The following is a 16355-nucleotide window of genomic DNA, read 5'->3' as shown; positions in this document are numbered from 1 at the left end:
ATTCACTGTTTGTGGTTAGCCTGATTGACACACACCCAGTGTGCTAGGTTTCTACAAAGGTACACTATAGAATATTTGGTAATAGAGGAAACTATTTCACAAGATCACCAGAATGACTTGGATGACAAAGATGCTTCAGCTATTTGAAGTCATCCTTTCAGAAACGGATCCTTCTATCTTCCCATTACAATATCAAACTGGTTGTCAAATTATTTCATTCTCTGACATTGGTGACCCTTCTTGGTAACCTTTTCTAGTTGTTGATTACCTTCTGTGTGCTGCAATATGTGCAGCTGATCTAATTCAGATCAGCCATGATCTAATTAAATAGCAGAGCTTGCTTGAAGGGCTGAATGGCCTACTCCTGTTCCTATGTTTCTATGTTCCTATGACTTGCTATTCTGTTGACTTTGTGTCTGAAAGTATTTCATAGGAATTATTGTCAAGTGCTTTAATGTACTTTAATAATGTCATTTCTTTCTTATTCTGAATTTAGGTTATCTGTCTGGTTAAGCATTTGATACCATTATAAGGTCTGCTTAGCAATTTTAATTTTTACGGTTGAAGAGCTATTGTGGGAAAAGACCATAGGTAAAACCCATCCCTGAGCAGAGATTAGCAAACCAATAGTTAAATGCATCTGCATATATGGAGTGGATTGCAGAAGATATTACATGTTAAATTTCTCAGTGTTTGTCACAAATAGCTTGCTTTTGTCACAAATAAGTGCTCTGAGACGCTACTTTGCGAGGAGGGCCTGTATATATGGTGCATATATAAGTGCTTCTTGTAGTTGTTGTTGTTGGTTTGTGGGAAACAATAAACAAAAACTAATTACATTTGTATAGCGCCTTTCAGGTCGGAAGAATGTCACAAGGTGCTGGAAATAATTTTTCTTTATCACTTCTTTTACTTTCCAGCTTCCCTTGGTTTCTGGAATCTGGTTTACAAAGAGTTAATAACCTGTGTTCAAGAATCATAGTCATTAGCAATATCTTGTTCAGGGATCACACTTCCAGAGTTAGTTTAAAGTGTCTCCATGTGTTTATTTTAAAAAATAAGAAAGAAAGGATTTTTCATTGACTATTATAAGGTGTCTCTTAATCCTAACTGCAGTCATGCCATAGATCTGGCAGGCTATGAGTTCAAGCTTTACATGGAGTAGCAGGCCTGCTGAGAGCCAATTGTGACAGGGATGTGAGTGACAAGTGGCCCCATGGCTATATACTTAAGGACCTGTTGCGAACTGGAGTAGTTTATCCTTCGGGAACACTGGGGTTTCATGTTTCTTGAAGCATGATTGTCAATACTGAACCCTCAGCTCTGAAAAGTCACAACAATGATAGTTAATAATAACAATGAAAAATAATAATAATCATCCTTGCATTTGATATGCCTTTCATGTTGGGAGGATGTCTCAAACCACACCACAGGATTTAGTGTAAAGTGCACTGACTATATTTATAGATGTAGGTGGCAATCCAAGGTGCCAAAACTATGGTTTAAAAAAAATGGTCTTCAATGGGTTTTAAAGGCAGGAAGGGACAGGGTAAAGTGGAGGAGCTCTGACATGGAGCACAGCACATTTTCAAGTTTACTGTTGTACAGAAGTAACTAGCTCCAAAATATTTTACTTTAATTAGGATTATGCTTGGATTAGTATAGGAAACATCACACAAAAAGTTAGCTGTTAGTTCCGTAACCGATCATGACCAGAATAGAGTCCGCAAGCTGTCATTGTTTATGTCAGCTACACAAAAGCTGCTGCTGTTGTCCTTAATGTACTATATATGGAATACCAATATTGAATGCTAGTAGGAAATGGACTTCCTTGAGTCTAAATAATAATAATACTTGCATTTGATATAGCGCTTTTCACTTCAGGAGGACGTCCCAAAGCGCTTCACAGAACACACTGTAAAGTGAATTGACTGTATATTTGTGGGCGAACGCGGCAGCCAATTGCGCACAGCAATGTCCCACAAACAGTCAGAGATTGAAAATGACCAATTTATTATGGTTTTTGGTTTTGGAGGGATTATTATTAGGCTCTGTGTGGAGTAAGGAAACTTGCCCAAGGTTTTGTCCTGCCTGGAATTGAACTCAGGTCTCACTTGCAAAGCGAGTGCTCTAACCACTGAGCTACAGGACTCCACAAATCGAGATGATCTGCTCGATCCCTTGCCAGTGCCATCTGTTTCCTTCCCCTCCGGCCTCCACCTATCCCTCCCTCCACGTCTTCAACTCTGCCTCCCTCTTCCCCTCCCATCATGTCCCAAATGAAGCCCACTATGTGCTCCCTCGATCCCATCCACAGAAGTTGTTACTTCTGGGTCAGAAGATTATAGCACTCTCATTTGTAGGTCATATCATGATTTTTGTTTGATCGTCTTGGCTGATTGTGTACTGGATGAGTGCATTTGTCCTCAATTAGTCACTGCACTTGATGGTGATTATTTGTGCAGTTCTTTGAGACTCTTTAATGTGAATAAGTTGCAATGAAAATTTTAAGCTTTTTTCAAGCAATTTTTCAGTGCCAGTCTTGAGAGATCTGAACTTTGCAGCTCCCTTCAGTTGTATACAATAAAACTATATTTTACTAATGTCCATCAGCAGCTGAGCTGCCTTGTGCATGCAGGAAGTTTTAATTCTTTTCAGGTGCCGTCCATAATTGTCATTTTCACCAATGTCAGGGAAGGTTCTGGAGTTTGAAGAGGGGGGTTGAACCACGGAATTAATTATCTGTGAGATCCCGGTTTATGGATTACCTATTTTGGAAACATTTTGGAAAGTGTTAAGGAAAGACCGATTTACTCTACTCTTATAAAAAAGTTAAGTAGAGTGCTGCCCACTTATCTCACACCCACTTATCGACATCCTGTGTATGTTGATGGCCCTTCCTGTATAGGAACATGTTAAAATTACAGTGTATATCGATGTCAACAAATTTTTGTGTGCTTGTATCTCTAATTTTTCAAGTCACTAACAGCATTAAGTACATTGTGTTCTTACCGCTTATAAGGATAGACCCATCACCTCACATGTGATACGTGAATCAGTGAGCGAGTTAGTGAGTTATTGATTCAGTGAGTGTGGCTTGTGGATGCATTAGTGTTTGCACGTGAGTGAATGTTACATGTGGATGTTAGATCTATAAAGTAGCCGTGAGTGTTTGAGTAAGTGTTTCGTGTGTGCATGAGTGCTTGCACATGACTGTGTGCGACACACAGGTGTGTTGGGCGTATAAAGTAGCTACAACAATTTGTATTTAGCGCCCTTCATGCGGGGTAGCGTCCCGGGTAGCTGTGTTGCGAGTGCATACTGCCAAACCATGATGGATACCTTGACTGGAATCAAATGGAAGCTTGATTTGAAAATGCTGGAGGATTAATATTGCACAGTAATTGTAATTGAGAGTGGAAATTCTGGAAAAGAAGTTTGAAACTTTCCCAGTGAAGCACAACGCCATGGTTGATTGAAATATGAAGATGTTGAGGAAGGATTAGCTATGTTGTTTAATGAAAAAATCACCCCAAATCCCACCATCACAATTGATCTTGATCTGTCCATCAAGCAGGCCGAGACTTTTACCGATTAGGTAGGCGTGGAAAGTTCCACCATCAGCAACGGGCGGTTTGTCGCTTCAAGGCGTGGCATGGTTTTCTTACAAACAAATTAGTGGTGAGGGTAAGCCTGCTGATGTGTCTCGCTTTGAGGAGTGGAAGACCGGTCTCCAGGAAATTTTGCATGACTATAATTTGGACCGAATTTACAACACGGATGAGACTGTCGTTTTTTTCAAGTGCGTAGGTCAAAACTTACTACATTAAGGGACAACCAAGTATTGCAGATAAACATTCTAAACAACAAGTTTCAATGATGGTCACTGCCAATATGGCTGTACAGATAAGTTACAAGTTCTTGGAATAGGAAAGTCGAAAACCCCACTTCAAAAATGGTAAAATTTTGATTTTGAAGCCAACATCAAAGCCTGGATGACATCTCATATTTTTGCCAAATGGGTCCAAAAGCTTGAACGCAAGATGACCATGCCTGGTTGGAAATTAACTTTATTAGTCGATAACCGCTCTGCCAACCTTCTTGTCAAAGGTCTATGAGCCATTAAGTTGGTATTTCTTCCTCCAAACACCATATCCTTAATCCAGCCAATAGTTCAAGGGATTATTCAAAATCTGAAGTACAAATATCGAAAAGTTTTAGCTCATAAAAGTTGACAGCCATTGAGGTCAAGAAAGAGTTTACAGAAAACCATATTGGGGGTGATGCGCAATTTATAGAAAAAAGAGCCTAGTCATTGGTAAACAAGACAATTCAGAATTGCTTTATGCGTGCATTTTTCTGGGACTCACATAATGATGACATCCATGGATACACAGCTGATAATTACAAGAACAAATTATGTTTGTATAGCACCTCTCATGTAAGGGGAGATGTCCCAAGGCACAGAACAGTGAAAAATTCAAACCCGAGCTGGGGGTTGGGATCAGTAGGGAGGGTCGGAGTAGGAAGGTGACAGAAGGTACGGTCGAAGAGGAAGGTCTTGAGTCAGCCCTTGAAGGAGTCAAGGGAGGGGCCGAGGCAGAAGAAATGTGGGAAAGGTTCTAAAGGGTGAGGGCAGAGAGGTTGAAGCTCGGGCGGGCAAGTAGAGGGACAACAAGCAGTTCAGAGCCCGCTGAGCGGACGGGTCAGTATGGAGTTAGCAGTTCACAGAAATAGAATGGGGGGCTTTGAAAGTGAGGATGAGGATATTGAACTCTATCCTCTGGGGAATGAGGAGCCAGAAGGATGTGGGTGATAGGTTCACGGAGCTTGGTGCAGAAGAGGACATGAGCTGCAGCGTTCTGAATGACCTGCAGCTGAAGAATTGGAAAGACAGACAAGCAGGGAGTTAGCTTAATTGAGCCTGGATGCGATTAATGCATGGATGAGGGTCTCAGCGGCCTGAGGGGAGTAACTGTACCTTAGTACTGAAGAAGACTCCGATGATCAGATGCTGTATGAAGCTCTTGGTTTGCAAAAAGAAGATTCACAGATCTTGCTGTTAATGTGGGTGCAAATGAACTGCAGCACTATTAGATTAAGATATGATTGCCTCAGGAAAGAAGGGTCAAGAGGACAGTCTACAAGAAGCTGAGGAACCTGAAAACAATGACGATTCCAACAATGACAGTATTTGCCATGTGACGTGCAAAGAAGCATTTGGGATATGTGAAGGATTATAGACCTTTATTGCTTAATCCGAGCCATCAAAAGAAATAGATGAACCAGCTAAGTATTTGGACAAGCTGCAAGTGCTAATCCGAAAAGAACAAGTGTCACATATGAGACAGTGTGCTCTTAAATAAGCACTGTGGGACGCTACTCTGTGTGAAGGGCGCTATATAACTGCAAGTTGTTAAATAATTACATTATTTTATATGAACTGCATGTGAATAAATGCTTCCAATTAAAGCATTTTATAATGAAATACATATAAATTATTATTTTATTTATAGTTAGCAGTTCACAGAAATAGGGTGGAGGGCTTTGAAAGTGAGAGTAAGGAGCCAGATGGATGTGGGTGATAGGTTCACGGAGCTTGGTGCAGAAGAGGACATGACATGACCCCAGCTCGGGTCTGAATGCTGTGCACTGTCCAACACCTTGGGAAGTCCTCCCGATGTGAAAGGAGCTATACAAATGTAATCTTGTTGTTGTTGTTAAATGGTTTTAATGTATACTCCAGCATTTTCAAATCTATTTTCCGTTTCATTCCAGTCAATCAATGCTTTAACCACATTTGAATGTGCACGCGCAGCTCGTTTCTTTTATCTCGAACCCCACTTATGTCGATAAAACCCACTCGGTCCTGTGATGTCGGCATAGGACTACTGTATTATGCATTATTATACTGTTCTATTTACAAACTGAAGAAAGGGTGTGCACATAATTTACAAAATGAGTTTCACGTGTATGAGTAAGATTAGATGTAAATTAGTAATTTAGTCTGGTGGTTCTTCAGTTCTAATTTCAAAATCCAAGCTGTAATGTTGAAATGCACTAATTACTGTTTCATCAGAGAGTAAAGGATACAAACCTGCTGTGGTGGGAAACATTATGAAATTATCTACATGTATTATGAATTTCAAGATGGCTAGGGCTTGGTAGTACAATAGAGATCCTGGAAAGTCTTATTTACCTTAACCTCTTTTCATTCCTATGAAAGTGGGTCCAAGTTGATATGGTATGTATGATTTGACAAGGGAAAAGTGATATGCCAAAGAAAATTTTAGATTTTTGATTAAAAATTTAGAATAAGTGTTACTTCCCAAAAATGTAATCATCTTTGAAGTAAGAGGGTTTTATTATCATAAGTTTAATTACCCCATACGAACCACAACATTTTTGAACCAGACCATTGAACCAGGGATTGAACCAGTACATTTTTGATTTGCATATCTTAGTACTGTACTCACTAAGCCATCGGGAGAGCAATTATCAACAACAAACAACAACAAAATTACATTTGTAAAGCGCCTTTCACGTCGGGAGGACGTCCCAAGGTGCTGAACAGTCAGGGATCAGGACCTTGAGCAGGGTTGGAATGAGGGAGGGCAGAGGGGTTAGGAAGGCGCCTGAAGGCCCGATCAAAAAGGAGAGTCTTGAGTCGCGCCTTGAAGGAGGCAAGAGAAGGAGGAAGGCAAAGGGATTGTGGGATGGAGTTCCAAAGAGTGGGGGCAGAGAGGCTGAAAGCCTGGCCGCCAATGGTAGGGTGGGTCATGTGGGAGACATGGGCAGGCTGGAGCCTGCTGAGCGGAGGGAGTGGACAGGTTGATAGGATGTCAGCAGGTCAGAGATGTAGGAGCGGACAAGGCCGTGGAGGGCCTTGAAAGTGAGGCCGAGGATTTTGAATTTTATCCTTTGAGGGATGGGAAGCCAGTGGAGCTGGGCGAGGGTGGGGATGATGGGGTCACGGAGGCTGGTGCGGGAGAGGACACAACCTGCAGAGTTCTGGATGATCTGCAGCTTGTGGAGGGAAGCGTTGGGGAGGCCGACAAGGAGAGAGTTTCCGTAGTCGAGCCTTGAGGTGACGAATGTGTGTATGAGGGTTTCGGTGGCTTGAGGGGTAAGGCAGTGGGGAAATCAGGCAATATTGCGGAGGTGTGGGAAGTAGTGCAGATCATGGCATGGATACCATAGAATTATACAGCATAGAAGGAGGCCATTCGGCCCATCATGTCTGTGCCAGCTCTTTGAAAAGAGCTATCCAATTCATTCCCACTCCCCCGGTCTCTCCCCATAGCCCTGCAAATTTGTCCTCCCCAAATAATTATCTACTTTTGTCTTAAACGTTGTCATCGAATCGGCTTCCACCGTCCTTTTAGGCAATGCATTTCCAGATCCATCCAAATCGTTGTGTCAAACAATTTATCCTCACCTCCTCTCTGTACAGAGAACCGGTTTGTAAGTGCCCCACTCGGGATTTTGCACCGCCCACTTACCTTCCTTCTGAACCCTCTGTGGCTGTGGGGAGACCACCTCCTGAAACATTCAAATGAACTCTTCAGCCTCCTGTATGCTGTGTAGTGACACTGCCTCTCCTCGAGCTCAGAATCTTAGCTCAACCTCGAGCAGCCGGAGGCACTACCTACCTACATACATATTTGTCCAGGGTACACGAAACATCCTGGAGTTCTCAAATGACACACATTGTGCATGCAGCCGATCTCAGCTGCTCTGCCATATTCGCAGACATGTTTTATTATTTTAATATAACTTATATATTTTGTAATTATGCACTTCTTTCCCCCTCTGTACCGAATTCCCACTCTAACCAAATTCCTTATCAGAATTCTCACTCTGTTTCCACCTTACTTACTCTGTTCGCTCCTCACTCTGCTGGGCACTCTGCTCAAGGATATGGGGGAGAAAGGATAGTTAAGATGTGAACAAAACACCCAGGTTCCTATCTGGCTTGGGAGGTGGAGTCTGCAACCGTGGATGCTGATGCTGCCAGTGCCTGAGGTGCTGAGGCGCTGGCACAAGCCAATCAGGAGCCAATTATAACCGTAAATCTTAAGTGACTAAATTGCAATTATTATTGAGAGAAAATTGGGTTTTGTGATTCAGTTTGCACATTGTGGTGCATTGGGAAGATGGTATCATGTTTTCTCTAAAGAGTAATCCATTTAAAAAATGAATGTGATGTGTAAAACTTCCAGTTACTGATAGGTTTTATGTGCAGTGTCTCAAAGATGCAAGCTGCTTGAAGTACCTTGTTAATCATTACTCAATAACTGTAGAAGATGCATCTTTTTTATTTGGTTAACACTTTCCCTGCATCACCATTAGTTTGGAAGGAATAATGCTTGACATCAAATGACTTCTAAAGAAACAAATGACCTTTAAAACATACTTGTACCTGTGGTTATGTCATAATTTATGAACTGGAATAACTAAATATGGTAGCATGCAATTTTCGAATGAACCTCAAATGGCTTCATATAGGTTATTACTGAGTAGAATTGTATGAAAGTAAAACATTGTATATTACTGAATTTTGATAATTAGTTCTAATGGAATGTATTATATCACCAGCCAAAGCAAAGGAGTTTTTTTCTGGTCCTATACAGTCTTATTATTTTCCAAGGTTCTCCCCTTGAGTGATTTGGATTCTACCTCTCACACTGTCTCCACTTTGTCTCCAAAAACGGCTTCTCCTCCAGCCCCTACACTGTGTTGTGCGGCATTCCTCAGGGCTCTGTCCTTGATCCTCTCCTCTTCAACATGTACATGCTCCCTCTTGATGACATCATCGCAGACATGGGATCAACTTCCATATGTATGCGGATGACGCCTAACTCTATATCTCTGCCTCCACCCTCGACACCAAGACCACTCCTGTCCTGACAGAATGTGTGTTAGACATCAAGTCCTGGATGAGAGCTAACTTTCTACAATTGAACATCAACCAGACCGAAGCTCTCCTGATTGGCTCCTGCCATCGTCTCCATACATCAGGCACTGGCAGTATCATCTTGCATGAATGCACACTCCACCTCACTAAGCCAGTCAGGAACCTAAGTGTCTTGTTTCACCCTCAATTATACGTTCTACCCCACATCCATGCCATGACCCACCTCTTCCCCCACCTCTGCAACATTGCCCGGCTCTGCTCTCATGCATGCATTTATCACAACTAGGCTCGACTATGCCAACTCCCTGCTTGTTGGCCTTCCCAACTCTTCCCTCCACATGCTGCAGATTATCAAGAACTCTGCAGATGACTCTTTTTTGTTTTTGCCTACAAGAGATTGGGTTTTGGGGTTCAAAGTAAAGACAGTAAAAAGCATTCCATTAAAATATTATGAGGTAGTACTTTTTTAAAAAAATACTGTATTTGAGGCAGTTGTTATTGCTGCCTTTAATGAGTCTCTAGTTCATGTTGTATCTCACCTTTGAACTCTTTATCATTGCAAGGTATCGGGGTGGGGGGGCGGGGGGGGGTTAGGTTTCCAATAGGGAAAATAATAATAATAATCCTTGCATTTAATATAGCACCTTATCACTTTGTTGCAATGTCTCAAAGTGCTTCACAAAATATACCATACGGTGTAGTGACTGTGTATTCTGTGGGCGTATTGCAGCAACCAATTGCGCACAGCAGTGGACCAAAAACAGACGTGGTGAAAATGGTGAACATCCATGAGAAATAAACAAAAGGAACATTTTTAAGCAGAAAATTATTCATCATTTGTCTTGAAAATAAATCGAAGTGTAGAATGTTAAGGCTCAGTTTTGTTTACTATGGTGTAATTTGATCACTGCATTGAAATGGAAACTGTTTTACATAGAAACATAGTAATGGATTCAGGCAGGAGAATGTCATCTAGTCCACCCATCCAATTCCACACAAAATCTAAAATTTAGTGTGATCATGATTGGACAATAGTGTAAAACAATCTTCTGACATGTTTGTTTTTAAAAATGGTTGGGGTTACAATTAGTTGATAAGTGCAAGTCATCAACTTCATTGTTTCCGGAGCAGAGTTCTATATGGAACTAAAAAAAGAAAATTATCTTTGGTATGTATTTTTCTTTGCCCGTACTTCTCCCCGTTTAGGGAGGGTAACTCCTGAAGAAATATGATTAAACTGGTGATGGTAGCCAAGTTATTACAGTAATTGTTACAAGTGACCTTTGACAGTTAACATCAACAGGCTGTTTGTTCAACTACAGGGTCCATTAAAGCTGAATCTGACTGTCTCATAGTTCCCTTACACAGCAAGGTTTGTTGGTTTGCAATTGGGAGCAGAAATTCTGGCTGATGTTCTCTCTCAACTCTTCAGCAGAAACTAATTGTTAAACTCTTGCTACCACCGTAATTGAAAACAACTAACTCAGCATATGGTTTAACCATGGACCGTCCTGCATTGCATGGCTCAGTGCCACACATGGCACATTTACTCCCAGAGATATGAAAAAGTGGGCAGCAAATAGGATTTATGTGCAGAATATAATTGGGCTGATGCCTAGTTCCTCCATGGTTACTCTTTCCATTTACAGAACAGGCCTGATTGTGAAGGCTGGAATTTCAATAAGGATCAAATTGGTTGGCAATGAGTACTCTGTGTACTGTATGATTGCATTCACATAATAGTGAACTTGAGAATAGTTGTTTTCTGCAGTGATAATTCAGAACGATGGTTTGCTTTATCTGAGGAAATGGTTGGTTATGAATGTCAGATTCCCTTATATGGCACACAAACTCCCATCAATTCAAAACAACTGGAAAATATTACTGCCGGGATAGTGTAAATACAAATCCTGAAACGTTGGCTCAGTTAAAGGAAAAAATTGGCTGAATTTCTGAATGGTGCAAAAGAAATGGTGATACCTAGTGCAGAAACACTAAATCTACTTTATTATCATCCTTATACATGGATAAAACAGTACATGATATTAAGTTAGTACATAGATGTTGACAATGAAATGGAGTTTGATGCTGAATGAAGTGATTTCCGTTCCAATTTTTCCATCTTTACTTCAGAAACAGCTGCTGCTATATTCCTTGAAAGTGGTGGTTAATGTTTGTCTTATTTATACCTTGAATTACCTTTATGTGCAGCTACATTCTGTGTTCTTTGATTGTAGTTGGTCAGTAGTCTCTGTTTTGTATCTATTGGCCTGCCAAAGTGAAAATAATGTATTCATAGCAATGTTTTAGTAGATGCTATTTTAATTTATAACATGAATAATCCTGGAGTGTGGGTTATAGTTTAGTTGGAAACGCTCAGAATAAACTCCGAAAAGAAAGTTTCAATGGTTTATGGCTGTCAACTTAATCTGAAATTAAATTTACAGTCATTAATTCACTTTATAAAATGTTTATACTGTATAAGAAGTTTTATATACACTTTTGCACAAAATTTCTGAAAGTTTGTGTCATGCCAAATGAGCACAGCAGGACATTCCAGACTTTTGTGATGCATTGTAGTAGATGTAAGAGCAGTAAACATTGCAGTAAGAACAGTTTTAAGATTACAAAGAAATTGTAATACCATAACATAAATACCATGATTTGTGCTTTACACTTTTTAGATGATTTAAGCTATTACAACAACAACAACCTGCAGTTATATAACGCCCTCCATGCTGGGTGGCGTCTCAGAGCGCTGAACAATGGTGGAGCCTGAGGCCAAGCCAGGAGGAGGGGGAAGGTGACCGTAGGCGAGGGAGAATGATTATTTACATGTGGTTAAATGGATTCTTGCCATACAGTAATATAGGGTAACATTTGTAGTATTCTGCTTGTGGTCACACTTAAGGATATTTTTTGATTTCAAGCGAGGGTTGCTAAGCCAGGATCTTTTCTGTACATAAATATGGTTAATTCAATGGCCCAATAGGTAAATATGTTGCTTGGTGAGCACCAAGCTATATGGATCAGAATATTGCAGGTTTGATTCCTGATCTTAGTTAGCTGTTGTTGATAATACTACTACTAATAATAATAATAATCTTTCCATTTGATATAGCACCTTATCAGGTCTTCGAGACATCTCAAAACGCTTCATGTAATATATTGTAAAGTGAATTGACTGTATATTTTGCGCTCAGCAATTGGGGAAATACTATTGTCCTCAATACTGCCAAGTTAGAGGTGGGAAATCAGTCAGGGTTTCTGCTGTGGATGAATGTTTAAAGATGAGATCATGCTTGCCTGTGATGCCGCATGTGGTTGAATAGGCTGCTATTATGTTGAGACTCACCACTCAGTGATGTACTGGAGGGTACACAGAACTCTTGGAAACATACTCCATTATAAGGTTTGAAATATTTGCTAGTTGGGGGGAAATGGGTATCTGATACATGTAGAAAATACCATACTTGATGGTATTTCTGCTATCCAGTGCAACTTCAATTGAAACTTCTCAGATACATTTTCTTCAAGAAACTGGACAAGGCAGAATGCGTTTGCTGCCGTTGGGCTTGCAAAGTTAACAGGAACTGAGTGGGAAGGAACCCTGCCTCCAGTGACATTCAAAGTCCTGCCGATGAGCCACACTGGCTGGTTTATCATGAGCAGTGCCCACCTGGCTTAGGAATCGGACTACCGAGACTGCCACAGGCAATTGGCTTGATTCCGATATTCTGTTGGCAAACATGTCAACTTGGAGCCAAGTTTACCTCTAGGGAGACTCAGCTTACTTCTCATCCCTTCCCTGCCTTCTCCCCCCGATGGATAATAACTGACTAGTCATTTAACATCTAAGAAGCGTAGGTTTAAAACTTCAGCAATTTGATTACAAGTATTTGGTATGTATTGAGCTGATTATAATATTCTTTTATTGCTTTACAGGTACCGCTGACAATTATGGAGGCATAAACAAGAAAGAAGAGTTGCTGGGGCGGAGGGGAGTTTCCCCATGGAGGTTGGCTGCCAAAGAATGGTTATCTGGAGAGTGTGATGGTTAAACATTGACTGGAAATTTACAAAACAAAGTTTGTTTTTATATAGACTTATTATAATAAATGATTTTCTATTTTTGTCTATTTAATGCAACAGAAAGTGCCATATATGTTTTATAACTTGAAGGAGCAATTTCTTGAACTAAGAAATGCTTCTAATTACTGAATTGATGTAACTAAGACTGGGGGATTGCTAGAGTGCAGTGTTTTTACAGCACATGCACAATTCTAGCGCTTGGTGGCATTTCTGCCAGCCAACACAACTCCGATAGAAACTTCTCAGAGACTTTTTCTTCAAGAGTACAGAGACTGGACCAGCAGAATGAGTTTGCTGACCGCTGACTGCACTCCAAAATGCCGTTCCCTGCAGCATGCCCTCGATATGATTTCAGTACTAACTAAGGGAACTGAAGGCCAGAATAAGGCCTTCCTTTCATCTTATTGCTACAATGCAGCTTCTCTGAAGGATAGTTTTGGCAGAACAACTCTGCACATGGCTGCATCATGTGGTAAGAAAGCTGTTGTAGATTGGCTCCTAGAAAAGAGAGGGGCTGATCCTTCGGTGAAGGATAAGGAATCTGGATGGACCGCTCTTCATAGAAGTATATTCTATGGGCATATTGATTGTGCTGTGTCTCTTCTAAAGGTACTGTATACTCTTTTTTTTGTTCACATTTTGAACAGTCAACTTAATTCAAAATTCAGATATGGCTAATGTGTGCTCCAAGAAATAAAGCTACCATCAAAACAGGGAAATGCAAGGGAAAGCCTGTAGGAAATAAGAATAGGAGATGCATGTATTTTATGGATGGGACAGAATTTATAATAATAATAATTTGCACCAATGGGGAAGCTGAAAGTGATCTAGGGATGTTAGTTGACTCATCCACTGCTCACCCTGTCAAAACTGTGTAAGGCAGCAATAAATAGGACAAACAAAAAGCTGGCATATATTGGAAAATTGGTTGAATTGGGATCATCAACAACAACAAGATTACATTTGTATAGCGCCTTTCACGTCGGGAGGACGTCCCAAGCACTGGACAGTGTACAGTATTTCAGACCCGAGCTGGGGTCGGGGGGAGAAGGGAGGGGAAGGGGGGTGGCCGATGGCATGGTGGAAGAGGAGGGTCTTGAGGCGGGACTTGAAGGAAGCTAAGGAGGGGGCGAGGCGGAGTGACTGAGGGATGGAACTCCAGAGGTTGGTGGCAGAGTGGCTGAAGGCTCTCCCACCAATGGTGGGGCGGGTGGGGCGGGGGACGTGGAGCAGGCCAGAGCCGACTGAGCGGAGAGCGCGGGCGGGTTGGTAGAGGTTTAGGAGGTTGCAGAGGTAGGGTGGGGCGAGGCCATGGAGGGCTTTGTAGGTGAATACCACGATCTTGAACTGGATCCTCTGAAGAATAGGGAGCCAGTGGAGTCGGGGGAGATGGGGTCACGGAGTTTGGTGCGGGAGAGGACATGGGCTGCAGAGTTCTGGATTATCTGCAACCTGTGAAGGGAGGAGTTGGGAAGGCCAATAAGCAGGGCGTTTGCATAGTCGAGCCTGGAGGTGATGAAGGCATGAACAAGAGTTTCAGTGGCCTGAGGGGTGAGGTAGTGGCGGAGTTGGGCGATGTTACGGAGGTGAGGGAAGGCAGAGCGGGTCATGGCTTGGATGTGGGGAAGAAAAGATGTTGAGGGTCGAACAAGACACCCAGGTTCCTGACTGGCTGGTGAGTTGAAGTGTGCAACCATGGAGGTGATGCTGCCAGAGCCTGAGGTGCTGAGGTGCTGGCACGAGCCAATCAGGAGGGCCTCAGTCTTGTTCACATTCGACTGTAGGAAATTTGCCCTCATCCAGGACTTGATGTCTGACAGACAGTCTGTCAGGACAGCAGTGGTCCTGGAGTTGAGGGTGGAGGCAGAAAGATACTCAGACAGAACCCATACTCAAAATATATAGTGCTGCAACAAGAATACTGCACACAGTTCTGGTTGCTGTGACATAAAGGGACTGCCCAAGCCCCTATGTAGAGGGGACCAATGAAAATGATCCCCAGTGTTAAAGGAATGAGCTGTGAGCAACGATTAGACAAGCTGGGCTCTTCAGTTCTGAAACAAGACATGTCAGAATATGAAATATTTTAAGTAGGATTGAGATAATTAGTCAAGAACAATACTTTGGGATGCACCTGAGACAGCAGAACAGGCGTAAGGTTGCAAAGGGCAATTCCAGGACAAATGCCAGGAAATATTTATTCACTCAGGATAATTAACAACTGGAACAAATTACCAGGAGTGGTTGTTGAGGCCAGGACTCATTTGAAAAATGGCTCAAATCTGTGATGGGAGAATGGTAGGGTGGGTATTCTGGAACAGTGAGATGAAATAGAGTGAAAGGCCTTTGCCTCCAAATCAGTCTTGTGGATTGCTGCTTTGCAGCAATAATAATCCTTGCATTTGATATAGCTCCTTGTCATGTTGTTGAGACCTTTCAAAGCATTTCATAGACTATAAAAAGGATGATACTGGACAGTAATCTGAATTCATTATAGGAAAATAAATCTGAGGGAATGAAATTCCTCTTGGCCATTAAAAGTCGTGACTTTGGCGATGGTGTTCATTATGGGATTTTTCTTGCTCTTTCTGCTATCACATCATATTAAAAATATATATGTCATTATTCCTTTCCAATATGCAGAGTTAATTTCTAGCTCCAGGTTAGAAAGAGAATAGATTTTAGCTTAAAGCCATTGTATGGAATGCTTCAGGAAATTAGCTCTGATGGCATTATGTGTTCGTTAAGAGGACCAAGACTTCATAAACTTCTGCTCCAGTCAACAAGCTTTGGAGACCTTCGAACTCTCTAATACCCACTTGAACCCATTTATATTGACATCCTTCTCATGTCGAAAATAAATTGCAGTCCCTTCCCCACACTGGAACACAATAAACTTGTCACATATGACAACATAAACTTTGACATGCTTATGTCGACAAATTTTTCAAGTCCTTAACATTGTCACATATATTGTGTCATTAGTACTTATGTCGTCGACAGGTTCTTTATCCTCGTGTGATATGTGAATGATTCGGTGAGTGTGGCATGTGTGTGTGCACAAGTGATTTAAGTGCGGCTCGTATGTGCGTGAGCAGAGATTCTAGGGATCTAGCCATAATTAAATTTGATAATTATCAAACGTATTATTGATCTATTCAGAAACTCCACCCCATCATAGGAGTGTGCACAATTTTTATATTTTCAACAATTCTTCCTCCTGTCACCAAAATAGTTTGTGCAAATTTAGGTCTTTTTACTGCAGTACTTCTGAGACCTTACAAATGTAGTTTTTACTTAATTGATGACCCCCCCCCCCACCCCCAAACACACACACACACAGCTT

The 16355-nt window shown here is 41.5% G+C and overlaps 1 protein-coding gene across 3 annotated transcripts in view; it reads left to right on the top strand.

Moving 5' to 3' along the window:
* ibtk (inhibitor of Bruton agammaglobulinemia tyrosine kinase) overlaps positions 1 to 16355 on the top strand; it is a 76606-nt gene that overhangs the window by 11999 nt on the left and 48252 nt on the right. For all 3 annotated transcript variants that reach the window (XM_007905054.2, XM_007905055.2, XM_007905053.2), the window contains exon 2: positions 12863 to 13618. In XM_007905054.2, the coding sequence (XP_007903245.1) occupies positions 13295 to 13618 (324 nt within the window). In that variant the 5' untranslated portion in view covers positions 12863 to 13294. The remainder of the gene's footprint in view (positions 1 to 12862; positions 13619 to 16355) is intronic.

The sequence above is a fragment of the Callorhinchus milii genome, unplaced genomic scaffold (assembly GCF_018977255.1).
Source record: "Callorhinchus milii isolate IMCB2004 unplaced genomic scaffold, IMCB_Cmil_1.0 Scaffold3, whole genome shotgun sequence".
NCBI classification, from domain to species: Eukaryota; Metazoa; Chordata; class Chondrichthyes; order Chimaeriformes; family Callorhinchidae; genus Callorhinchus; species Callorhinchus milii.
The sequence above is the reverse complement of the archived record's forward strand: the minus strand, read 5'-3'. Positions and strand labels throughout refer to the sequence as shown.